The sequence below is a fragment of the Triturus cristatus genome, chromosome 12, assembly GCF_964204655.1.
Source record: "Triturus cristatus chromosome 12, aTriCri1.1, whole genome shotgun sequence".
In the NCBI taxonomy this organism is placed as follows: domain Eukaryota; kingdom Metazoa; phylum Chordata; class Amphibia; order Caudata; family Salamandridae; genus Triturus; species Triturus cristatus.
Window position 1 is genome coordinate 694,897,084 of NC_140595.1, and position 26,656 is coordinate 694,923,739.

Here is a 26,656-nt window from a genome sequence, read left to right on the forward strand (position 1 = left end):
ATTTGCAGCATGGCTTCCGGGGACCTGTCAAAAAATCCCTTAAATTCGTGTCATCTCAGAGTAAGGACAAGTGTTTTTTCACCTGGGACAGTGTTGAGGTTCTTAGCCATCTAGGCATAACTTCCCAACACTGTATGATGTCACCACACCCAGATGTTCCTGTTGTACATAGTGTAGGTCAGGTCTATGGATACTAAACCCTTTGGTGGTACCCTTGAATCTTGACTGACACCTATTTGTGTCAATAGGCCAAACCAACCATCCCTTTCATTTGGGGTCTGATGCATTGTGTGAAACGCCATGCATGATGTCATCTAATGTACCCTCATCATTTTCTGTATAGTTTTGCCATCCCTCAAAGTGTGAAAGTGAGGGAATAGGAGGTGTGTTCAAGTCCCTAATCTTGGCTAACCCTAAGACAGGAAGTCTATTGCACAGTGTTGTTCAGGAAGATAATCTGTTGAGGTATGAGGCATGCTCTAAATAATGCCTCAGTTACCTGAACCTGCCAATCCTTAGTCCCCCAGACTGATTTTATATCTATAGGGTCTTTCCATAAGTTGAAACCCTGTTCAGAGAGTTGAGAAATAAAGGATATAGATTATATCTGTTTCGTTTTAGTAAGCATATTTTTCTTTGCAGATGTGGGTGCAAGCTTATATTATTATGACCGCGGATCTGTTAAATCCAGAAACTGTTGTGTAAAGGTTTGCGAACTACCTTTAGGTGGTGTTGGGCAATTTTCCCATTAGTGGTATGTAAAAACAATACGTTATGTACTTGCCTTATCCAGAAAATGATTGGCATAGTGTTAGTAACAGTACATGGTGTCAAAATCACAGGTATAATCATGCATTTTGTTTTTTAATGCAGCAAAATGTTCTAAATCAGACAGCATACTATTTACAGTTTCAAAATCCCAATCGTCAGTGAATGTACTAGAGGTGATGATATCATTCAAAGAAATTTTTAAATACATGTAGTATTTTAAAAAGTTCAGTGGGACCAAATACATCATATGAAACCCTATCCTAAATGATTCCCTCAGGTATTGGAACTGCTGTACTGTTCACAAAGGACTAGTCTCTCTGTTCACGATGAGATGATGTATTTGGTTTCACTACTAAGTATACATGTGATACAGAGGAGCGTTCTGGAAGATAATGTCCATTCAGTAGCAAGGAAAAGACATTCACTAAACCTATCCAAAGGACTAGGAATAGTAGACCAATTGCAACCCAGAACTGTGGCCAGGGTGAAACTAGGTACGTTTTCCCAACCAAAGGTAGAAATCCAGAAGTTGTTTTATGCGAGAAACTGGTGCTAGTGTTGGCTCAGGTTTACTTGGATACAGAGAGAAAGTATCAAAATCGATGAAATAGCCAGATGCAGTTCGATCTATATTTGGTAGCTCATCATGTTTTGTTGAACTGGCAGATGACTCCTTCTGAGGCCTATTCACATAGATGTAGGTATTAGGCCGAACTGAGATCTGTGTTTCATTTGTGCTTTGATGTTTCATTTCAATAGGCACAAGTTCCAGTCCATTGTTGGCAACTCCGTTCCTTCGTGTAGTAGAATCTTCAAATCTTATTAGTCTTTCTGTCTGAGCTTCCTGAATGGTAGCAAGAGGAGATCGGCAGCTACCCAGGAATCCATGCGGCCTGCTATTCAGTATTAGTCATATAATGTGATTTGATCAGATCAATGGAGACAAATCTCTTTTCTTTCTTGCTGGCAGGAGGCGGAAGAAGTACTGTTCTTGTTCCTTCGACTGTCAGGACAGGTATGATGGCCCAAATTCTTTCTTGCCGACGATCTTTTCTCTGAGCAGATCCCTAACTTTTGGGACCCAAGCAGGTCTTTCCATAACTGACTTTAATTCCCCAGTGGCGGTGTGTTTCACTTGGACATTGCTTTGTAGTGCCCGGAATTCATTGAGTTCCTCTAAAACAGCCAAATGATCATTTATGTCAAATCCCTTTCCGTCTGCCACTGTGCTGCCACAATCAAGGTCGGTACCCACATTCTCATCCCAAACAGGGCCTCATAAGAAGTATGGCCATCCATTTGAAATATCCAGTGTTGTTTCGTTTTCTTTCCGCACAATTTTATTCATTAATGCAGCACTGTGTGCATTTTGAATTGCAAATGTCTTTGTGCATGTGTTCAAATGCCTGTAGTCTAAAACTAGACGATATATATTATCAGGTTTCATTACAGGAAACAAAGGATTATTTATGGAAGAGGTACAATCTTCTATAACACCTTGATATTCAAGTTGATCTAAGATCTCCCCAACTTGTTTTTTCATGTCATGTTTTACTGGGTACTGCTTCTGTGGAGTTGGAGTAGTTTTTACTTGGATTACGTGGTCAGGTGACTCAGCATTCCACCCTACATGATTGCGGTATAGTGCAGGAGCTAATGCTACCGTCCACACCTGCGTGTATGAATGTTTCAGAGATTCTGGGACAAGGTCAGAGAAGGCTGGTAAAATCCTTTCGGGCAATCCATATCAAACTCAGGCGGCCAATCTTTTTCAGCAAAAGAATGCTGTATCCAAAGGATGGGTTCTCCGAAAATAAACTTTAACATTCCTGGGTATGTTGCCCTCCACATGGACTTTTATTTTGTATAAGTAGTGTGGGACACTTACCCTAGTATAAGATGTTCCCACCGTGATATCTCTTTCAACACCACTGTCCTCAGAAATTCCATCAGGTTCTGGAAAGCTATTGTTACTTCTTCTGCACTGTTTAGCATCGTCAGAGCCCATTCCCCATTCAGAAGCTAAGTCCTCAGTTACCTGAACATTTCTTACTTTAAGGCCTGCTACTTTCTACTTTTTAAATTGAGGTTTTGTTTTTGGTTTATCTTCTTTTTTGATATTAAAGTCTGAACTGAGATGCGTGTCTCTTGACTTTGTTTGCTCTTCTGGTCTGTGTTCTGACCGTTCTTCCGTCTCAGAGTTTTTTGATGAACCTTGAAGGGAACGAGAAGAATGTTTCTCAGTATCCTGATACCTGTCAGGTTTGTTAATGTAATCACGATTTCTAAGGTTATACCTCCTTTCGAAGGGCTCCTGTTGAGGAGACCCATCCCTTAACTGTGATATATTCTCTCTATTATTTTTTTTTCATTATCCCATTTCGTCTATGAAGAATCAGGTGCTTGCTTGGTATTATCCTGTTTGGAACTACCCATTACTTGTGGTTTTGTAGCTCTAGCTCCCAAATTATCTCTACCTAATTCGGCGTATGCATCCTTGATAACATTAGGTAATTCTTACTCCTGTTATGCAGAAGTGCATTCCCTTAGGTGTTGGCGTATAGCCACCGCTGCTGCCTCCCCTTTTATGTTTGCCAACAAAATTGTGGATACCTGGGACAATTGCCTAGTAATTTTATCCCCCAGTTCAGAGCAGGTTCTGCTCCATAATCATTTTGATTTGTCTTAATACTTCTGGTATTACTGCTATTGAAGGGATACCATGAGTTCTGGTATATATGGCAGCGAAAACTGTACCCCAAGAGGCACAGTCCTCTATCGGGGAGCTATCCCCATTGGCAAGCATATAGTCAGTATTCTGTGTTTTTCTTGTGGGCCTGTGTGTGGAAACACTGTTCCTAATTGTGCTATTTTCTGTACTATCCAGAATAGCATTTGTGCGTGCATCTGCAGACGGGAATTTAACCCATGAATAGAATACTTCTGTCCTGAATGATTTGTGTGCCTCAATCACGAATGGTACAGCCAGACCTAATGCTGAGACTCCAAACTCTACTAGTTTTAAGCAAAGTGCATTTCTGACATTTTCTGAAATGCTTATCGCACCTTCCTGCATTAGCATGTGATGTTGGCGCAGGTTCATTTTGGACAGACATTGTTGAAAAGAGCTTCAAGGAAAAGGAGAGAAGGTTTCATGCACGGTAATCCTTCAAGCTTGAATAAACCTACAGCCAATACATAGGATATACCTACTCAGATGTGGGAGATTTATCCCTTCCAACTCCAGACGTCTGTTGGTAACAGTGAGTAGGGGCATCTGAGAAACCACAACTGAATTACTCAGATTTGACCTTTAAATAAGAATCAAACCAACGTTGGCTGCACCATGTCATGTAGTTCCTACAAATGTTCACAGGATCTGCACATTTAGACAATATAACCTCTGGGATAGGTGTCCAGACTGATTCCAGATACCCCCACTGGATATGTTCGCCTGTATACCAGCTAGCTCACAGTGCCACTATGAACTCCTCTTACCAAGGAGTAAATAGTTTCTGGCAACTATCGAACATGACAACCCTTACCCATCAGGGATCGTGGAAACAGTACAGTACTTTTCGCTCAGTCACTCGTGCTCACTTTGTCTCAGAGAGATACACCGAAGAAATGGTGGGAGACGTTTTCTATAAGCATTTATTGAACCAGAGTCATTCTAGCTTAGAATACGTGTGCTGCAACAACCATATGACAGAAACAGATGTATACTGGTATAAGCACCAACAGAGTAAATAGATGGTAGAATTCTACCATAATGCTAAACCAAAGGGTATATGCTGGCATATATACATGACAGCAATAATGTGTACTCCTACGATGCTATCCCTAACTAGATGTACCTACATGTACCTAGCATGTATGTAGGTGTAAAGCCAAGAATTCCCTTAGGATAGAGCCAACCCCATTACCTGATTGGTCTCGAGACAGACACCCCGCAAGGGATATCAGACCACTGCATGCTGCAGTGTCTGCAAGCAGGAACCTCAGCCTCTCTCGTCAGCATGTCAGCATGGACGTCTTTCTCCTCTACCTGCCCCAGCAAAGATATGGTGCTTATATAACCAAAAGGTTACCCTCAGGGGTTCTACCTTGCTGTGTCATGTCGGCCGAGGATAACGATAGTGATAAACCTTAGACATAGTTATTATGCAGACGATGGTAATCCTGCTGTGATTCTAAGAATCCTTATGCATAATAAATGAGGCTAGTTTTCAGAGAAAACCACACAACATTTATGCAGCACCTAATCTAGGTAAAAGGTCAGCACCAAAAAACTTTATGTAGTGCAATGGAAGGGTAAATGTAGGTGAAAGGTTAGGAGACTACCCATGCCTACATTGGGGTACATTGCGAATCATAACATCATCTCACAAAGTAGCTGCAAAAAACGGTTTACCCAGCAAGGCTTTTTATAACCTCATATTGATTTCTGCCAACTGGCCTCGACCTTCTTAATAAACAGTTTAGGGAGATGTAAAGGTATTGACATAAACAGGTACAAGAACCGTAGCAAAATGACCATTTTATTCAAATTACACCTCCCAATAAGCTCCAAATGAAGCTGATCCCATTTACGGAGGGCAGTCATCGTTTATTATTAGCTCAGAATTAAGGTCCACAATGTTCCTCATACGCTGGGACATCCAAACCCCTAAATATATTGGTGCTTTAATGTACCAGGAATTAGAGGAGCCAGGCAATAAACTAGTGACAATCTGGGATTTATCCATGTTCATCTTACACCCTGGCACTGACCCAAAACAACAAGCCACCAATAAGTGCTTGAGCCGAAGATGATGATAAAATGGCGATATCATCAACATATGCCATTACCTTAACAGTGAACCGACTAAGTTGCAATGGGGGGATGATATCCGAAAGCTTCCACTTCTGGATAAATAGTTCCAAATGCAGTGCAAATAATAGTAGAGACTGCGGACTGCCCTGTCGGGAACCCCGTTGAACCATAAGGCTCTTCGATATTCTTCCCATGCTAACTTTTCTCCTAGCTCCATTTTAGCCAGTACGAGCCACGGAAGCCCAACAAGACCCTAGTGTATGCTTTCTCTGCATCCAGCAGGATGATCCCAAGGGCTCCCGCTGCATTTCTGCAACATCTAAAACAGATATGAGCAGTTGTGTCCTGCTCCTGAATAAATCCATGCTGCTTAGTATCTACTAGAATAGAAATAACTGAAGATGAACAATTTGCAAGAATACTAGTATAGATGTTTGTATCTGTATTCATCAAAGAAATATGGTGATATAATAGGCAGTTAGAAGGGTCTTTATCCTTCTTTAAAAATACCAAAATATACGCTTCTCTCAAGGATGCTTGTACAGACAGTGAAAATGATTGAGAGTTGACCTGCTCTTCAAGCCTAGGAACAATAATATCAGGAAAGAATTTTATAAAATTCAGTTGGGATAGAATCAGGGCTAGATGCTTTCCCTGAAGCCAGTTCGGTTTTTGCAGCAATAGCATAATGTTTAGTACATGTATGCATATTTGTTAATGAGTAACCTTTATCCCACATTTTCAGTGTCTTACAAAAAAACTTTTGAATTTGCATTGAGAAAAGTATTAAACTCAAGAGGGCATTTTGAGGCTGTACCATAAAGAGCTGTGCTGTCTCAGCACATTGCCGAACCACTGTTTTCTGTGTTTGAGGTGTCTAAAATTCATATGTGTAGGAAAGTAGGATCTGCTTTTATGGTTACCTCCCACTTTTTGCCTGGTTCTAAGCTGTTATTGACTAGTCTGACTGGGATCCTGCTAATCAGGACCCCAGTCTATCTACTTTCTCCCTTAAATTGTTATGACAAGTAATTAGGGTCATCCCAGATTGGATACTGGGGTACCCTTAAAAGTCCCTAGTATATGGTATTAAGGTACCCAGAGCATAGGTACCCCAGAGGTCCCCATAGGCTGAAGCATGTATTTTGCCACCCATGGGAGACCATTCAAAATGGAACTACAGGCCTACCATTGCAGCCTGTGTAAGCTGGTGCTAGCACCACTTACTAAAGATATAGGTTTCCCATATCTAGGGTCACTGCACTTAAAACCTATAAGTAACCCCTATAGCAGGCCTTTGCAAACCTGAAGGCAGGGTGCGTGGTTCTAAGTGTGAGCAGGACACCCCTACAGCCTACGGAATCCATTCTCTCGGGTTGTCAATGAAGCAGTGAAGCAGCCTTATACTATATAGAGGGTCACCGCATAATTACGTGATGACCATCTCGAAACTGGCCACAGCAAATCCTATCATGCTTGGAATCAAACATGTTGGAATCATAGCCCCACACCGTAAACGGTGTGGGGGGTATGATTCCAAGCACTGGAAGAGCCCTCCTTTAGGCTCTCACCATTACCGGTGACAGCCTTCTAGACCCAGACAGCACAAAATGGTTGCCCTCCTGCTGCTAAACCAAGCTCGAGCAGGGGAAGGCAGAACAATAGGCATCCTGTCAGTTTAATAGGCTTTATCCGGTATGTACAACAACCATGAAAGCAATTACAAATTTGAAATACAATTCTATACACATTTCCAGCCATACATAAAACAATCCAGATAAAACATGTAAATCAATAAGCAAGCATGATGCCTTTCCTTACGTTAATTGCTCTTTGAATATATGACGCAGAGTAAAAACATATTCTAGGGTCATTGAGGGTAATAAGTAATTTTATAGCAGCAAGGGTTGTTCTCACATTAAATTTTTAAGAAGTGGCTTCAAACAAAATTGCCTAACATACAGATAAAATATGCAAAGAAGCATAAAGTGCATAGTGCTTTGTTTGGATTGTCAATCACAGGGGCAGTGGGTGGTGGGACACATTTTCATCAAGGGGGAAGCAACTAAGTGGTGTGCTATTCCTAGTCTCAGTCTGGTCAGAACAAAGCAATGTGAGGGTTTAGTCACTAAGGACAGGTAAGCTTGAAATCCATTCTATGTTTCCCAACCACTCTCATACGGGTCTTTTTTTTATGGGCCAAAAATATATCCTTTATCTCCTGTTTTGGTAAGGTTGTCATGTATCCGGGTTTGCATTAATCTGAAACTTAAATAGATTGCTATATGAATCATTGATGTATTTTATCCATGGGATACGTGAACTTCTATCTAAGAGTAGACAATCCTTAATGATGTCTTGGGCAAATTTAGTCCTGTCTTTGACCCAGATAGAGCTCCTTAACAGCAGTGGTGAATAGCAATCAAATCAGCTTAGTAATTTATTCCTACTTCTTGGTGTATTATTTCAGTAGACGCTGATGATGGTAAAATTAAAAGACGTTTTAAAAAGGCATTTTCTTGTTGTTGTAGGGTCTGACTACAATTATGGCCCCACACCCCTGCACCATAAAGAGCTGTGGCAACACATCTGGCCTTATATATATCTAGCATATCCTTAAGACGGCGATCACCTAGCTTAGTTGCAAATCTAAAAATCCCATGTGCACTCTTGACCATCTTTGAATGGACATTGGTTAATTTGTGCGTCCAATTCCCGTTGCCTGAGTAAGTTATTCCCAGGTAACAAAAGGCATTAACTGTTTCTACTGGGCTGTGGTCGATGTAAAAAGTTTTAAATTTCCTAGATTTTGGGCCACACACCATAGCAAAAGTTGTAGTTTTATTAATTAGCAATTTCCTACTAACAGTAAAGTTCCTAAACCTGATAATTAATCGTTGAAGGCCAACCGGGGTTCTAGAGAGCAGCACAGCGTCATCTGCATCAAGCAGGACAGGTACGGGACTGCACGCAATTTGGGCTGCATCTGCTTCCACCAACCGAAGTGCTTTATTGACCTCATTTATAAATAATGAAAAGAGCAGTGGGACTAGAATGCAGCCTGGCAGATACCTCGTTGAACCTCAAAAGTTGGCGTGCACTCACCACACTTCCTGTATCGCACTTTACATGATAGTATTTCATACAACCTTGCAAGGAAAATAATTATTGATTTGGGGGCTCCGAGATTAAGCAACGTTGGCCATAGGATGGTGTGATCAATGAGATCAAAGGCACTACTAAGGTCTGCAAAGCATAAATATAATCTCCCTTGCTTTGCACATGTGTATTTACCTATTAAAAGTTCTAAATCAATACTTGCTCAATCGTTCCGAACCCTTTCCTAAAACCATATTGCACTGGTGAGAGTATCTCATTTTTTTGGTCCACTCTCCTAATCTCATCAATAATACTTTACTTACCACCTTTACTGACAAATCTAGGAGTGAGAAAGGAAAATAATCTTTTGCTTCTGATTTATTGCCTTTTTAAAAAAAAAGGAATGATAACTGATTGACCCCATGACGGCGGTATATACTCCGTCACTGCTAGGTTAAAAACTCTGGTAAGGATGGGCCCCGATCAATCTATTGCTGCTTTATAAATGTCTATTGGGACCCCATCTGGGCCAGGTGCTTTCCCACCTCTGCTCCCAGTCAGTCCTACCTGAACCTCATCAATTGTGAATATTTTAAAGTATAACCGGCCACTTACTCTGCGTAGAGCTTTGCACCCTAGATGAATCAAGATCTGACAGGTTAAAAACACTTGAAAAATGTGTCACCCACGCATCGCATTTAACATGGGATAGTAATTCAGGAAATGAGTCACACTTTAAAAGGGGAGAGTTCACAGTTTCCCAAAATAACTTATTATTGGCTGTATCTGCTGCCATGGATAGCTTGTCCCACGCTAACTCCCTTTTCCTTGTCTTAAGGACAGATTTGTAATTGAGGGATAGCATTTTAATCAATTGCTTGTTTCTTGGTATGTTATTTAAAGCGTGTTTCAGGTGATTTAATGCCTGAGTACAAGTATGATCCAACCATCCTCTACATTGTCTACTTTTTCCCTAATGGGGGCAGTCATTATCCCTTATATAACAGTATTTATTTTGATAAAATTAGCTAACAACTGGGGAGGGCTAACATCCTCATTTAGGCAGTAGGGAATCTCTGCACCACATTGTGCTACAATTGCATGCAATACTTTAGTCGGTTCCACCCCCTCCCATTTTATACGTGTCCCACTCGGTCTGGCAGGGGGGATGGTACTACAACTTTTGGGTCCCAGACAAGAGCTGACATTATAATAGAGTTGTGGTCACTCAGTACTAGCTGGGTGATCCATGGGGTGGAACACATATGATTAATGCTTGTTGAAATTAACACATGATCAATAATGGATCCAGCATTTCTACCTATGAAGTAGGAATTAGACCACCACTTGTGTCACGAGCACACAGTAATAATTCAAGGTCATATTTAGCCATCACAGAGTTTAAGGCTCCTCCCTAGTTATTGTGTGGGAAATGCATACAATCATTATCCTCTTCATTCTTATTCCCACAGACCTTGGTCATAGACATCGGGCATGATTGTGTTTTTAAATCACCAGCCCATATGATTGCAATATTAGTGTTGATTGTGCTTGGCAAGTTATCAAGCCCTTTGTCCAAGTCAAATACAATTTTCCTTTGGGTTGAATCAAACACATTATCTTGAAAGTTAACCACAACCACGCCCATGCCATTTTTACAATGCAACCACATAATCTGAGAATGTGCTCCAATCATAATAACTCTTTTAACAACGGGCGGTAACTTATTGGAGATCAGGGTCAGGGAGCCCCCTTTTGCTCTTCCTGCGGAAGAAGGCACTACCTGTAGCCAATATGAGGTAAACCCATCTATGTAGACCGCATCAGTGCACCAGGTTCATTGCATGCAAATTATGTTGAGATCGCTAATAAAGACTTGCCATCCTAGTGAGTCAAGTTTGCTCATTAAGCCAGTGATATTCTACGTTGCGATTGTATATCCATTATCTAGTATCGTCCCTGGGTTGACACTCGGGCTCTCACACTTACTTCCTTTATTTGTGCTTATATTGGAGGACTCTATGTGTGGGCACTCAGTATTTTTGACAGCGGTTGGTTCATCATGGGGTGGGTTGATTACAACTGATGCCCCCGTACCATGATCAACTACCCCATCTCCGATGAAGAGGGGCTCCATGCTGGGGGGAACAGAACTCTTTTGTTGATCATTATCTTGTAGAGTACTCAGTGCTCGGTATCTATTCGATACTGATAATGCGTATTGGGTATAGGTTATCAGATCTGGTGTCATACAAAAAAGGCTTCGATCCTCATCCCTATGTTGTGTTGGCCTTAGGTGCCTATAAAAGAAAAAAAGGGGTTGTAATGACATGTTCAGATCAAACTGCGGTGGTTGAATCGCTCTCTCGAGGGTATGTCACCCCAGTACAGAGATCTGGGCCTAAACACATCGTTTTTTTGCTCACCATGTCATTCCAGTTTGGACCCAGCCATACGCAAATCAGTCTTCACCCTGCGCCCAATGGGAACAGTCCAGCCTGAACTGCCAGGCCAGGTCCTGCCTGGACTGGAAACAAGCATCCTACGACTGGTTTTGAGCTTTCAGCCCTCATAAGCCAGGATAGCTTGACTCCAGTGGCATTGAGAGCACGGGACCCACGTCTGGGCATACCAGTCCCACTCGGGTGACAAATGCGAAAAGAACAATTGAAGGACAGAATGAAGAGCAATGTCATACATTCACCCCAGTACAGAGATCTGGGCCTAAATCCATCGTTTTTTTGCTCACAATGCCATTTCAGTTTGGACCCAGCCATATGCAAATCAGTCTTGACCCTGCACCCAATGGGCACAGTCCAGCCTGAACTGCCAGGCCAGGTTCTCCCTGGACTGGAAACAAGCATCCTGGGATCGGTTTCAGGTCTAACAGCCCTCATCAGCCAGGATAGCTTGATTCCAGTGGCACAATGAGCCCGGGCCCCACGTCTGGGCATAACCGGTGCACTTAGGGCGAGAAAGCAAGAGACACACAATCGATGGAAGCCAATCCTAGGATACTTGTTTCCGGTCCAGGGAGGACCTGGCTTGGCAGTTCGGGCTGGATTGTTCCCATGAGGCACAGGTTCAAGACTTATTTGCATATGGCCAGGTCTAAATTGGGGTGGCATGGTGAGCAAAAGAATGATGGATTTAACCCAGATCTCTTGACTGGGGGTGAATGTTTTGATTTGTTCTGCATTCCGTCCATCAATTGTGTGTGGGTTACAAAGCATTCTGTCCTAGGGGGCATGATAACCTTTCAATAGTGAAAAACGAAATTGAGAGCATTTCACTGTTAGACCTGGCACCTTGGCGTGAGTCTCCCTTCCACTTTTTGTCGCTGTGCCTCATGTGTTTTGCTGGTGTTAGCTGCTCAGAGCACTGTGCCACTGCCAACCAGTGCCACAGTGCAAGTGCTCCCTATTTAAAATGTCTATGTTGGTTGGATTCCATGATTGGCTTATTTTTTTACTGTCAGACCCCAGTAAAGTGCACCAGGAGTGCCAGGGCTTGTAAATACAAATGCTGCTGGTGGGATTGCAGCACTGGTTGTGCCACCCACAGAAGCGGCATGGTAAAATGTATCTAAGGTCTGCCACTGCAGAACCTGCGTGCAGTCTGGTACTGTCAGGCTGACTGGGGAAGTGCACACACTTCCCAGTCCCTAAACCTTCCCTTAACTTCATATTAGTGACCCCTAGGGTAGGCCCAAGGGCAGGGTGCATTGTAAGCATTAGGTAGGACAAGCCCTGATGTGTGTGGCATGTCCTAATAGTGAATTACAGCCATTTTCGTTTTTCACTATTGTAAGGCTACCTGTTCTCCATAGGCCAGAATGGGCTGCTAGAATTGTTACATTCTATGATCCTAACAGACCCAGAGAACATGGTAGAAATTCGAGTTTAGTATGCCTGAACTCAGAATAATAAAATACATCTTTTAGTAAAGTTTATTTTAATATTCTGTGTTTGCAAATACCACTTTTAGAAAGTTGGTACTAGCTTGCCTGACCATTTCAGCCCGCCTCTCCTATGATGTGTATCTGCCTGTCTGGTTGTGTGAGTGACAGGGCTGGGGAAACCCAGAGGGGCAGGGCTAGGTAGCCTGGTGGTGAACAGGAAGATTGGCAGTCAGATGGGTGGGAGGAGTACACCTGGGCTCTGAATAGGGTTGTGCTCTGCTACCACAATGATGGCTCCACCTCTTGCGGAGCGGCTGATGTCTCTGCCCTGCACCCTGAATAGAAAGGCAGAGTCATGTCAACAGAGTGCTCAAGAACTGGTTTGGACTGGGCAAAGGCCCCTCAACCCCAGAGGAACAAAGGAATTCGGGGTATAAGTATTGGGACCCTGCTCCCAAGAAATTAGATCAGATCCTGCTGAAACAAGAAGAACCTCTGCCTGAGGAGAAGGAACTGGGAAAGCTGTAGGAGGAGTACTGTCCCTGACCTGGGGGATTGGCCTGCAGTGGTTGCCTTGCTGCTGGAAGGAGAGGAGAAAGACTACAAAGACTTTATTTCAACTTGTGCTGAAAAGATCTCCAAGGTTTTGAACTGAGCTTGCCCCCTGAACGAAGTCCCAGGACCAGTGGACTTCATCCCCAGCTCCCCAGAGTCTTTTGGAAGTGCCTGCTGCTGTGTTGGGCCTTCTGAGGGACTGCGTGTCGCAAGGAGCTGGAAGCGCGACTCGAGGAGGAGAAGCGTGCCGCCGTCGGTGCTGTTGCCGTCGCATCTTGCAGAGAGTGTCGCCGCTGCAGCATCGCATCGAGTGGAAGGGTCTCGCATCATCCCGGAAGTGTCTCGCAACGCCGAAGAAGCATGTCGCCATCGCAGCCATCCTAGCTGTCACATTGCACCGCATCGAGAGGACAGTCTCGCATCGAGGAGGAAGCGTGTCGCCATTGCAGCCATCGTAGTTGTCGCATTGCACCGCATCCAGAAAAGCGTCTCGCATCCACGGAAAAGCGTGCCGCCGTCGGAGCAGCTGTTGTCACATCTCGCAGAAGGGGTGTCGCCGCTGCAGCATCGCATCGAACGGAAGCGTCTTGCAACGTCGGAGAAGAGTGCCGCTGCCAAGGCCGCTGCCGTCGCATCTTGCCAAAGGTGACGCCGCTGTAGCCGACGCATCGAGTCAAGCCTTCTCGCAACATCGGAGAAGCGCAACGCATCTGGAAGATCCCGTCTTTATTTCTTTTGCACCAAGAACTTCAACGCATCTGCATCGCTGCAACACTTTTGTTGCCCTGCGTGGCACATCTAAGGTACATTGACTTAAAGTGTCGCATTTAAGCAACCGTATTGTGTATTTTTAATCGTTTAATGGTCTTGTGATAATCCTATATAAAGAATCCTTATTTTTAATATAAATACCTGTGTGGTGTCCATTTGTAGTGTTGTCACTTGGTTACTGTATGTGTTCACAAATGCTTAACCTATAACGCTCTGAGATAAGCCTTGTCTGCTCGTGCCAAGCTACCTAGAGGGTGAGCAGGGGTTATTTTAGGAGTGTAACCCCTTACCCTGACTAGAGGAAAGGTTCCCTGCTTGTCACAAGTACCTACCTGTGCCAACCAGAGAACCCGGATTCTAACATTCACTATCAGGACATGTTACGCACAACAGTACATGTCCTACCTTTCACATACACTGCACCCTGCCCAGGAGGGTACCTTGAGCCTACCATAGGGGTGTCCTATATGTGAGAAAAGGGAAGGTTAGGGCCTGGCAAGTGGGTGCAAGTTGATATGGCAGTTAGCATACTGCGCACAGGCACTGCAGTGGCGGTCCTGAGACATCTTTTAAGGGCTACTCATGTGGGTGGCCCAATCAGTGGTGCAGGTCCACTAGTAGTATTTATCTACCAGCCCCAGCACACCCAGTGCACTTTACAAGGGACTGACCAGTAAATCAAAATATGCCAATCAGGGAGAACCAATCATAATAACAATTTACACAAAGAAGATCTGTACTTTAGCACTGATTAGCAGTGGTAAAGCGTCCAATGTCCTAAAACCAACAACAGGTCAGGAACAAATAGGAGGAAGAAACAAAAAGTTTGGGAATAACCCTGCAAAAAGGGACAAGTTCAACACCATTAGTAGAACAGAACTAAATAACAAAAGTTAAAAGTTTGCCGATGATGCCTCCTAATGGAAGAGGCCCTGGATTTTGAATGCAAAAATACAAGGTCTGGCAGTCCTGCTTGGTTTGCTCTCTTTTTCTTACTCTTGGTACACCAGTAACTTGTACCAGAATTATCTAACGAGCAGAAAACTGAAAAGTCTGTGAGGTAGGCACTCTCCGCTTTGCAATTAGTCACTTGTGGTCCTCACCTTGTTATTGGGAATGTCCTCCTTGCATGTTGCGTGTTGCCAGTACCCAAGCCAAGAATATAACAGAGGCGAGAAGGTGTATGGTGATATTGGGATCAAAGGGCCAGGGGTGATGGCCCAGCCTAGCCTCTTTCGGCCACGGGCGGGCGCAGACGGGCCCGCCCGTGGCCTGGGCTTCACCCGGGTATGGGCCGTGCACGCCAGCTCTGAGGGTTTTTGTGTGCCTCCAGGCGCAGTGAGGCAAGCGCATTGGTGGCTCACGGGCCGCAAGGAATGCAGGGTGTTGTGGTCCCCCCGGGTCCCGGTAATGCAGTTTCTCTCTCCCGCACTGCGTAAGGCTCCTAAGGTTTTTGTGTGCCTCCAGACGCAGTGAGGCAAGTGAGTTGGCGGCTCACAGGCTGCAAGGAATGCCGGGTGTTGTGGTCCCCCCGATCCCGGTAATACGGTTTCTCTCTCCCGCACTGCGGGAGGCTCCGAGGGTTTTTGTGTGCCTCCAGGTGCAGTGAGGCAAGCGTGTTGGTGGATCACAAGCTGCAAGGATTGCTGCGTGTTGTGGTCCCCCCTGGTTGCGGCAGTTTCCCTCTCTCCTGTTGCAGGGAGGTGTGACCACCACCCAGACAGGATTTAGTGTATTGGGACCGGGTGGGTGCACTTGCCAGCAACACTGAGTCTGCATGAGGAGCACATTTGGTGCCTCCTTGCATAATCCAGTTCAAACCAGCTCTGGGAGCTGTTGGCTCGAGCTCTGGTGCAAAACTGGACAAAGGACATGGGGGTAACCTCCCCCTGTCCAGACCCTCACCTGGGAGGGTTCCCTGAATAGTCCCAACCCTTTCCTTAGGGTACTTAAGGGCTTACCTGTGGGTGGGTCCCTAGATTCATCGTGGGACAAGATTCAGATCAGACACCACTTCTTCTACCGTCTTGGCACTCTTGATTTAGCTGGACTTTGTTTGAGCTCAACTTCATCTCCCTTTCAGTCTGTAGCATCATATGTACCTGTGCGCCACACAGGAACCTTCCAAGGCCTGTGGGCATCCAAAACACCTGAAGGAATCTTTGTTGAAGTGAAGGAGTCCCTTCCCTGCATTTGCAGGCACCGCAATTAAGCTGACCGGTCTGATGATCCTGAGCTTCTACAGATACCGAAAGGTTCGGGGACAGAGGTGGTGGTTCTCCTCAGCTCTCGAGGCCTGCCCTACCCTCTCACCAAGTTTGAGGCTAGTATCCCCCCCTGGAAACCGCAGGAACAGAACGCCTGTGCACCACGTCAATTTGCAGTTGCAAAGGCTTGTTGGCTTCCATCCACCAATATCTGCGGGCTCCAAATAACCCCAATCTCAAGCACCTCCAGTGACCAAAGACTTTATCCACATCGCATTGTTTGCACCGTGGCCTGCATATTTTGGTGAACTGCTCGAGGTCCTCTTGTGACTCCAGTGCCTCCAGCCTGTGGGTCCTGCTGAGGGTCACCTTAGTTTCTTTTGGGCTCCCCTGATTGCTCTGGGCCTGCCCTGACTCCCCTGCTTGTGATTAGTCCCCTGAACCTTGCTGGTCCCAACAAAACACCTTCTTAAACTTCTGCTGTAGTTATATTTGACAAGGCTTGTTGGTGCTCCCGCCGCGCACCGACCCCTTAGCACTCGACATCCGACAAGGGACAGCTCGTGCATGGCTCCTGGTCTTCTTCAGCATCGCCTGGTCCTCACAGCTGCAGAGTGAAGGTCATTGGCATCCCTCTTGCAACACATGACATTGGAGGGCATTTGTCTTCCAAGTCTCCTGTTCACTCCTGAGTGACATAGACTCTATCCCCTATGCTTGCATAGGACACTTTCTCCTTTTTCAGCAACAGCACTTTCCTGAAGTCCTCCATTGGGTTCGACAGCAGTTTCCGACACCACTTCACACCTATGCACCCGGCTTCCATGGTGTAGGTAACGTGGGTATTAGGGTATCCATGGGTGGGGTGGCTCTCCAACCTTCTGTCTTCCATGAGTTTTCTTCAGGGTCCACTGAAAAGGGACCTCAATCTTTAAAAATCCAGTGCGACCAACAAGTTGACTTGTACTGAGCACGCATGGTGCCCCATCACTGCACACGCTCTCCGTGGGGTTCCTAGTCACTCACCTTGGGTGGTTCCTTGGGTCCCCAGTACTTCTACGTCCTCTCGACATTGTCCTGACCCGAGTCGTGGTTCTTATATCAATTTCTTAGTAAATGGTTTGGTCCCCCCTGGGGCCCACTGTGTATTCTGTGCTATTTACTTCATTCCTTCGCAAAGTATTGTGTGCATTGTGCATATCTATGGGTAAGAAATATTTGTATGTGTTTGAGAGTATTATATAATAAATACATATTATTATAAATACATTGTGTGGTTCGTATTCACTTAGTCTATATATATTTAAGATTGCATTCTGGTAAAACAAAGCTGCTTTACACTCCTTCTGGACTGAGCCTGAAGGCGGCTCTCCACAGCTACCACTTAGAGAGCTTTCTAAGGTTGTCTAAGACCTCTTAAATCACCATAAGGGTTGTCTGGACTGGTGCAGAGTGCCCACTTACAGAAGTGGACATCATATACCAGGTCTGCTTCTCACAATATGTATAATGGAATTTCTGGGAGTATGATCTTCCGGCATCACTAGTCATAAGCCGAGTGACGCAATTTGGCTCACTGTTTCTGGCTTTTGCACTCTGAATAATGCATGAAATTTAAAAATTAATGCATGGAGAAATTGCAAGTTATGATCCAGTTTTGTGCATTGCACTAACACGGAAGGGGTCTGTGTGTGTCTATTTCCAGTCTACAGCACATGCATTATTAACTCATGAAAATCATATGCTGAAGACAGATAAGCTTGGAGCACACACAAGGAGATGATGGACTGAGCACTGAAACTTTTCAGACACTCAGCCCCAGTCACAGATCTGGGTTTAATCCATCATCGTTCTTTGGCTCACTTCCCCACCCCAGTTCAGAATAAAGCCATATGCAAATTAGTCATGATCCTGTGCCTCATGGGAACAGTCCCGGCCGAACTGCCAAGTCAGGTCTACCCTGGACCAGAAACAAGCATCCTGGGTCTGGTTCGGGGCAACACCCCTCATCAGCCAGGCTAGCTTGAATCCAGTGGCAAAGGACCCATGTCTGGACATACCCTGTCAACTTAGGGCGAAGAAAGCAAACACAAGGAGATGTTGTACGGTACGCGGAAACATTTCAGACACTCACACCCAGTCATAGATCTGGGTTTAATCCATGATCGTTCTTTAGCTGACTTTGCCACCCCAATTCTGACCCCGCCAATTGCAAATCAGTCTTGCCCCTGTGCCTCATGGGAACAGTCCAGCCTGAACTGCCAAGCCAGGTCTTCCCTGGACCGGAAACAAGCATCCTGCGATTGGTTTCGAGGCAACACCCCTCATCAGCCAGGCTAGCTTGAATCCAGTGGCAAAGTGAGCAAGGGACCCCTGTCTGGCATACCCTGCAAAGTAATGGCGAACAAAGCAAACACAAGGATGACAGATGAGCTTGGAAACACAGGACTCTAATCACCTCTGTGTGTTACAGAGCTCTGCTGTCTGCAGTACATGAAACACAACAAGTACTCCTTGGGTTCGTGGATGAAATCCACGTATTTTTATATCATGGACCCTAATGGGGTATTAGAGGGAAGTCCTATCTTGAAGAGGTACCCTAGGGAGTGGGGAAGGAAACAATTCATTCTGTTTAAATTACCCTCACACACCCTAATGGTGTCATGCTTCATCATTGGATCACCCTGACCCCTATAAGTCAGGGTGGGCTCGACCGTTTTGCATTGAGCTCTTAGTGAGAAAATGACCAGGGGGCGTTAAAGGTTAAAAAAACATAAACAGGTCCCAGTATCCCTTTATTCTTGGATCTGTTGGGGTTATTAAAACATAAAAAGGGGGTCAATTGGAGTATTAATGGTCCTATGACCCTAAAGCCAGTCCTGCTTGGGCCTCTTCAGGTACCGTACCTTCTTCGGGGCAATGTGATACCCTCCCTGGAAGACGCAGAGAGATTTTCCCAATAGTGCTGTTTATGTAAGGGCAGATAGCTGCTCCTTATCAGTTAGTTAAAGCTAATTATCTTTATTTAAAAATCCTTTTCCCTCCATCCTATTGTAGGGGAGGAAATCATCTCCGGGCACCTTGCTTATTCAAGGGGTAGCCCTGTAGTCACACATACAACAAGGGCCCTGCTCCGCTTGATAACCTATTCGGTGTGAAACCCGGGCTTTGGCAGAATAGGTTATCAAGCGGGGCAGGACCCCTTTAGGGTCCATTATATAGAAATATGTGGATTTCATCCACGAACCCCAGGAGTACTTGTTGTGTTTTAGTATTAATACGGGAGGGTGTACTCCCTTGTGAATTGTCCTCTCGGCCCTCACGGCAAAAAGGGAAAGGGCTCTTTCTCTTCTTTGCCATAGTAGTGTAAAGTCTGCAGTACATGCACTGACTACATTTTATAAGTGAATGTGTTAAAGGAGTGGAACAGAAGTGACCTTAAAAAGAGTATGCAAATGGAATCTGCAAGATATACTTTTGGTGTCATCTGCCTCCTAATGTTTTGTTTCTGAGGTATCAGGAATGAGCACAACTGTTCAGATAAACTCTAATAAAATAAATGAGTAACAAGGATTGAATGTCATGGGATTGTGTTAGAGCTTCACCTCACTCATGGCATAATGTATTTCTGTTTGTGCTATAAAGGTTTCCTTACTCCAGGCCAAAGTCAAGCAACAGCCATCCTGAATACCACTGCCACAGTTGCCAATTCAACCAACACCATAGCTGCTACTCCTACCAGAACTCCTACTCCCGACATCAAGACATTAGCTACTACTGCTGCTAATCCTACTACTACAAACACAAGAATTGCCACCACTACTTCTGCCAGTACCACTACCAGCACCGTGTCCGCCAAAACCACATCTAGTAAGTTATAGGAAGATAGTAAAAAAGATTGTTTATTAAAATTGTAAATCTGTCACTTGATATGTGCATGATAACTGATTGAGACATTGCATACTCATTATCTTAATGTTTTGAGTGAAATGTGAATTTTGCTTTAGAAACAAAAATGAATTAACAAATGGTGTGAAATGTGTGCAAATGCATTCTGTTGTACACAATATTCTTGACTGAAATCCTAACAAATGAGTCCAGTAGCACAACCTCTAGAAGTTTTGGAGACCTGAACGCAAGTGAACTGCAAGGGAGGGTGTTGAACTTGGCCCTCTCTGTAGGGTCATCCCAAATCTTTTTGCTTTCACCCTGCTGTTTTATGAACCTGTTTTTATTTGCTTTTGGGACTCTGTGCACTTTACCACTGCTAACCAGCGCAAAAGTCTTGTGCTCTCTCCCTTAACCATGGGGAAATTGGATTGCACCTAATTGGCACATTTAATTTACTTGTAAGTGCCTAATAGGGTTGTACTACAAGTTCACAGGGCCTGTCAATTAAATGCTACTAGTGGCTTGCAGCACTCATTGTTCTCCCCACTTAAGTAGTCTTTCAAACAAGTCCCAGGCCCCAGCCTTTCAGCCTGTGTGTGCCTATTTAAACTCCCACTTTGACCTGGCAAAATAAACCCTTTGCCACGCCTAACATTTCCTTTTTTAATGCATATAAGTCACCCCTAGTAGTGAAAAAATCTTACATTCAATTTTCATTACTGCCTAGCCTACCTCTCCTATAGGATATTCATGGTTTACCTTATTGCATTTAATAAGTGATAACGTTTGATAGGAAGTAGGTAGGAAAGTTATGTCTGGTGTCTGAGGAATTGTAATTTACATTTTTCTTTAATGGTAAAGTTGGATTTTATCTCACAGTTCTGAAGATGCCACTTTTATAAAGTTGCAATTTTCTTGTCCTAACCATTTGGTGCCTGCAGCCTGTGTCCAGGATCACATGACCAGGTGTATTTTGCAGAAGACCTTTGTGTATCCTCCCAGACAGCATCACAATAGAGGGTCTGGTTTTTCGCAGGATGAGGGAGTGGTGTAGCTGTCACCTACCACACATTTCAAAGCCTCTGCTTCAGCACACTCACAAAGGACTTCACACTAGCCTACTGTGCTGCCAGGCAGACTGGCACCATGGCAGGGAGGTAGGACATTCCAGACATCTCAGTAGTGGGAAACTCCAGAAGCTTCTCCTTCTTCAAAGTGGGCACCAGGTACAAAAAGAGGACCTTCAGGCCCAACCCTTCAGATCACTTCTGGACCTGTGGAAGACTCAGAAGAAGGACTGCTATGCTGCCCTTCCGATCTTCTGCAAGGACTGCTCAGCTGCTCTGCTATTCTTTTGCCCTGCTGCACTGCTGTCCTGCAAGAGGTACTGCTCTGCTGCCTTTCTTTGTAAGGAACAAGGACTGGATCCACACCTTGAAACCAGGACCACCAGAGTGGCCCCAAAGGCTACTTAGCTGGCCTCCTGTTCGGAGCTACAGGGACACAACAAGCTCCAACAACCTTGAACCCTGCAGCTGGACTCTACCTGCTATGAGCCCTAACCCCGTAATTGGTACCATCCCAGTCCTAGACCCTTGGACGTGGGAATAAAGGTGCTCTGCCAGCTCAGCTGTGGTTGTCATCAGAAACGACATAGCATGACTCGACTCAACTCGGACCTCTCATGGCAGCCCTCGCAACTCATCAGAACCGACACAGTGCGATGCATCTCGATGTGGGCCTCGCAGCTCCTCATTGGATATGGCACAGCGTGATGCACATCGACGCAGGACCCTGTATCAATCCATGGAACTGCTGCAGTGTGGCGCAACATCCAGCACCAAGGAAATAAGGTACAATTCTCAAAGAGCCTTACCTGGTCGGTGTATGCAGCTCACGCTCCTTCGCGATTGACCTCAACTTGTGACTTTTCCCCAATCCAGCGTGACCAGATAACCACAGTTGTGGCTTTGAGTTTTTTTTTTTTTTTAAACTTGTTTTTATTGTATTCATTAGCAGCAGCACAATACAGTAATCAGACACATAATTTTCCACAATGTAGAGCAATGCAGTAGCCCCTGAATGCGGCAAGTTGGCAGAAAACAGTTCAACAGCGGTACATTTCTCCAACATCCACCATCCCGCTCACCCACCCCCTAGTCTGCGTCTGAGGCATCGTCTTCAGGGTCTGAGGGCGGGTCACAGATGTCACCCCTATAGGAGTTCCACGCTCCTCATACTTTACTCCATTTGCCAGGACAGCCCCGTCTAATAAAGGCCGACTTCTCTGCAAACATGGCCTCGTCCATGTCTGTGCCCCAAGCAGCGAGGCGCGGCAGTTCCCCTGTCCCCCATTTTTGAGCTATGTTGCGTTTAGCTATCATTAATCCTAATGTGGCCCAGCCCTGCGCCAGGCGCGAGAGGTCGTTAGGCTCCCAGACATTCAGCAGGCAGCGTCTGGGTTCTGGCACCAGCGTGACTCCCCCCGACTGTGACAGCATGTTCATCACCCCCCGCCAGTACTCCTGAAGCACGGGGCATTCCCATATGGTATGGAAGAAGCCTCCCACCTCCCCGCAACCACGCAGGCAGAAAGGATGTGTCGCGCTGCCGATCTTGTGCAGTGTGTGCCTGGTGTAATAGGAGCGGTGGAAGATGCGAAGCTGCACCAGCCTGAGCCTCGATGGTATACCCGCCTCCCGTGGCGAGGCCAGCGCCTCTCGCCACTCCGGCTCGTCGAATTCCCCCAGATCACGGGACCATTTCTCGCGTAGAGGGCCCATTGGGTCCGGCAGGTTGTTAATCAGCTCACGGTATGGAAACGATGTGGCCCTTTTCGGCATATAATCCGTTAATAACCGGTCCTCCAGGGGCGATGCCTCTGGTACCGCCACACCCGGTGTTAGCCGTGCCAGCAAGGCGTGTTTAATTTGCGTGAAGTGGAACCATTCGGAGGGCGCCAGTTCATACTGCTGTTGGAGACGGTCGAATGTGAAAACGTCGTTCCCATGCCACATGTCGCCAATCGTAGAGATCCCTATAGCATCCCACTTGTCAAATCCCCTGCTGTGCCAGAGCCTCCCAAGCTGCCGGGTGTCCCACAGCGGTGTGAGCTTGGTCAGCACCCCGCGCCACCCTAATCTGGCCTGTGCTGCATGCCATATGGCCACCGTTTGTCTGAGAGGGCCGATGAAAGCCGGAGTCAGCCCACCATCATACAGGGTTGCCAACACACCTCGCTCCCCCATTATGTCCCTATCTGCTCTGAATGCCGGGTCCGTATGCGGGACATGAAGCTACTGGTTGATTACTTTGAGCTGCGCTGCCCAATAATAGAGCTGAATGTCGGGAAGCGCTATCCCCCCGTCGTACCAGCCGCGAGTCAATTTTGACTGCGCTATGCGCGGCGGTCTGCCACCCCACAGAAGGGTAGTCACCTGCGCTGCTATCGCGCGGAAGTAGTCTGGCGGGACGCGATACGGTGTGTTTTCCAGCACGTAGACGAACCTGGGAAGGGCCATCATTTTAAAGAGGGCCGCCTTCCCCAGCAACGCAAGCGGTAGCGTACCCCAGTGGCGCACATCGCGCCGGAGAAGGTCTAATGGGGGGTGCAGATTTAGTTGTAAGAAGTCCGTGGGGTTGGCCGTGATGTGGATACCCAGATACTTAAACGACTCCGTCACCGTCTGCAACGGGCAGTCCACGGGGAGCCGGGGAGCGGGGCCGCGCAGCACATAGAGCACCGATTTCGACCAGTTGATAGTATAACCGGACGCTCTCCCGAAAATATCACAAATGTTGAGTAGGGCAAGGATGGAGCGTCTCGGGGAGGAGAGATAGAGTAGCACGTCATCCGCGTAGAGGGAGATACGATCCTCCCAGTCATTTGTCCATTTAAGTCCCCGTATCTGGGGTTCCCAGCGGATCCAAGCCGCCAAGGGTTCTAGCACCAGAGCGAAGAGCAGGGGCGACAGGGGGCATCCCTGTTGGTTGCCACGCGTTAGGGGAAAGTCTCTCGATATGTGTCCGTTCACGGCCACATGGGCCAGTGGTTGGGCATATAAGAGCCGGACCCAGGCCTTAAATTTTGGCCCAAATCCCAAGTGCGACAAGATGGCAAAGAGGAAGGGCCATTCGACCATGTCGAATGCCATTCGCGCATCCAATGAGAGCAGCACTGCCGGTTCCCGCACCAGTCCCACACGGGCCAACACTCCGTGTAATCGTCGCAGATTAAGGGCCGTGCTCCTGCCAGGCATAAAGCCCGATTGGTCTGGGTGTACAATGTCCGGCAAATGCGGCGTTAGCCTGGATGCCAAGAGTTTCGCGAGGATCTTTGCCTCTGCGTTCAGCAGAGAGATCGGGCGATAGGAAGTGCATTCTGACGCCGGCTTGCCAGGTTTCGGGATAGCCACAATAGTAGCTGTCCGTTGGTCCTGCGGGAGTAAACCCGCTCGGAGACTATCCGTAAACATGTTGAGCAAATGAGGGGCGACCGTCCCGGCCATTCGCTTGTATAGCTCGACCGGTATACCGTTAGGTCCCGTCGCCTTACCCGACTGCAGCGCAAGGACTGCCATTTGCACCTCCTCCACTGTAATGTCAGCCTCCAAGACATCCTCCGCCTCAGGGGTGAGCCGGGGCATCGCCAGATCCTGCACATACGTCCCTGCCTCCTCCTCTGTCATGGAGGAGCTGGAGGAGTAGACCCGCCGAAAGTGACGCGCGAGAGTGTCCGCTATCTCGCCAGGTTTTGTTAGCACCTGACCTGCCTCAGAGGTGAGCTGCGCTATCCACCTTGTTCCACCCTCCCTCCCTCCACCCTCCCTCCTGTCAAGCCACGCCAGAAGCTTCCCTGTCTTATCCCCCAGGTCATATATCCTGTGCCGTGTGGCCAGCAGCTGCTGCTTCGTATGCTCCGTAAGGTGCGCCCGATACTTGGTCTGCGCAGCCCTCAGGGCTGCGGCTGAAACCAGAGTTGGGTCCCGAGCCTGCCGAGCCTCCGCCAAGTGCAGTTCCCGTTCAAGCAACTGCAGCTCCGCCAGCGTCGCACGCCTGTGCGCCGCCATGGTAGTGAGCGCCTGATCTCGGAGGACTGTTTTGTATGCCTCCCATAATATCGTTGGCGAAGCAGCAGAAGGGGCATTTTCCTTAAAGAAGAGGACCGTCGCCTTTGACAGCGCTTTATGTATCGCCGGGACCTGGAGACAACCTGGACGTATCACCGGAATACGGCGACGTGCGAGGTCGTAACAGTCATATTTCAGAAGTATAGGGGAGTGATCTGAGATACCCCTAGGTCTAATCTCAACACTATCGATGTTGCGAGGACAGTTAGTGGAACCCAGGAAGTAGTCAATCCTAGTAAGACTGTTATGCACCCCCGAGTGGTACGTGTATTGCTTTGTCGTTGGATGGTGCAACCGCCATAAATCCAGCAGGCCCATGGCCTCCAGAAAACCTCCGAACCGGGACAGTCCCGCCCCACCCGCTCACCGAGGGTGCCTATCAAGTGCTTCGTACACTACTGCATTAAAATCACCGCCAATGAGCAGTTCCCCCTCCGGTAGGTCGAGGAGGAATTCGCTAAGCGCCGGCAGCGCGGTGGCGTGCATGGCAGGAGGGATGTAAACGGAGACTATGTTAAGGGGCCGTCCCTCCCACTGGATGGCTATAGCCGCAAACCGCCCCGCACTGTCCGTTTTATATTTGTGTATAATAAGTGGGTAGCTCTTCCGTACTAAAATACCCACCCCTCTAGACCCGGAGGTAAACTCCGAATGCACTACCATTTTGTACCCCCACCTGTCCATCGCTTTGCTGGTGGTGTCGATCAGGTGGGTTTCCTGCAGCAGGACAATCGCTGGGGCGCATCTCTTAAGACTGTGTAAAACGAGGCCTCGCTTGATTTTGTCCCCCAGGCCACGCACATTCCATGTGAGCAGGGAGAGTGGTGGTATCGGAGAGGAGGGGCCCGGCTCAGGTGCCTCCTCCCAGTCAGTAGCCATCAGAACGCTCGTACACCAGGGGAACCAGCGGCGCGCAGCAAACGGCGCGCAGTGTGTGCTCTGTAGTGGTTGCATGTGCCGCACAACAAACATTACTGCCAATGTAAACCTTAACTACTAAAAAACCCCAACAAATTACCCTCATACCCCCCAACCCCCTCCCTGCCTCCATGCCCGCCACCCCAACTCAGCAGAGCGCTTTGACCCCATATCCCAGCACCTAACTCGCGTGCAAAGAGCGGAAGGTCCGAGGAAGACCAGTACCTTCCCCATTTCGAGTGTCCATATGTCCTGGGCTACTTTAGGAAGCAAAGCCATCTCCCCACCCCAGGGTAGTCCCCCTTACCCTGCAGCGTCCATTTAAGTAAGCAGTGTCCGACGCCTTCGGGTTAAGCCTCGTGCTGCAGCCGCGCCGCAGCCATCAGAGCTTCGTCTCGGCCAGTGGGGTCCGGCGCCTCTCCCGTCGGTCGTTTTCGCCTGTCGGAATGGCCTGACTGTTTCACTTGTTGCCACCCCTCCAGCCAGTCATGCGCTTCCTCCGGCGATTCGAAGAACAGAGTCTTTCCCTCTGCCACCACTCTCAGTCTGGCCGGAAATAACATAGAGTAGTAAAGTTCGCGGGCCCTCAAGCTCTTTT

General features: G+C 46.9%; 1 protein-coding gene across 5 annotated transcripts in view; it reads left to right on the forward strand.

Annotated features, from left to right (window-relative positions):
• Positions 1–26,656, forward strand: part of LOC146780115 (mucin-3A-like) — a 268,570-nt gene that overhangs the window by 16,773 nt on the left and 225,141 nt on the right. For all 5 annotated transcript variants that reach the window (XR_014972097.1, XM_085638057.1, XM_085638058.1 and 2 more), the window contains exon 2: positions 19,766–19,990. Coding sequence is in view for 4 of the 5 variants with exons in the window: in XM_085638057.1 (XP_085494183.1) it covers positions 19,766–19,990 (225 nt within the window). In the remaining variant the exon portion in view is untranslated. The remainder of the gene's footprint in view (positions 1–19,765; positions 19,991–26,656) is intronic.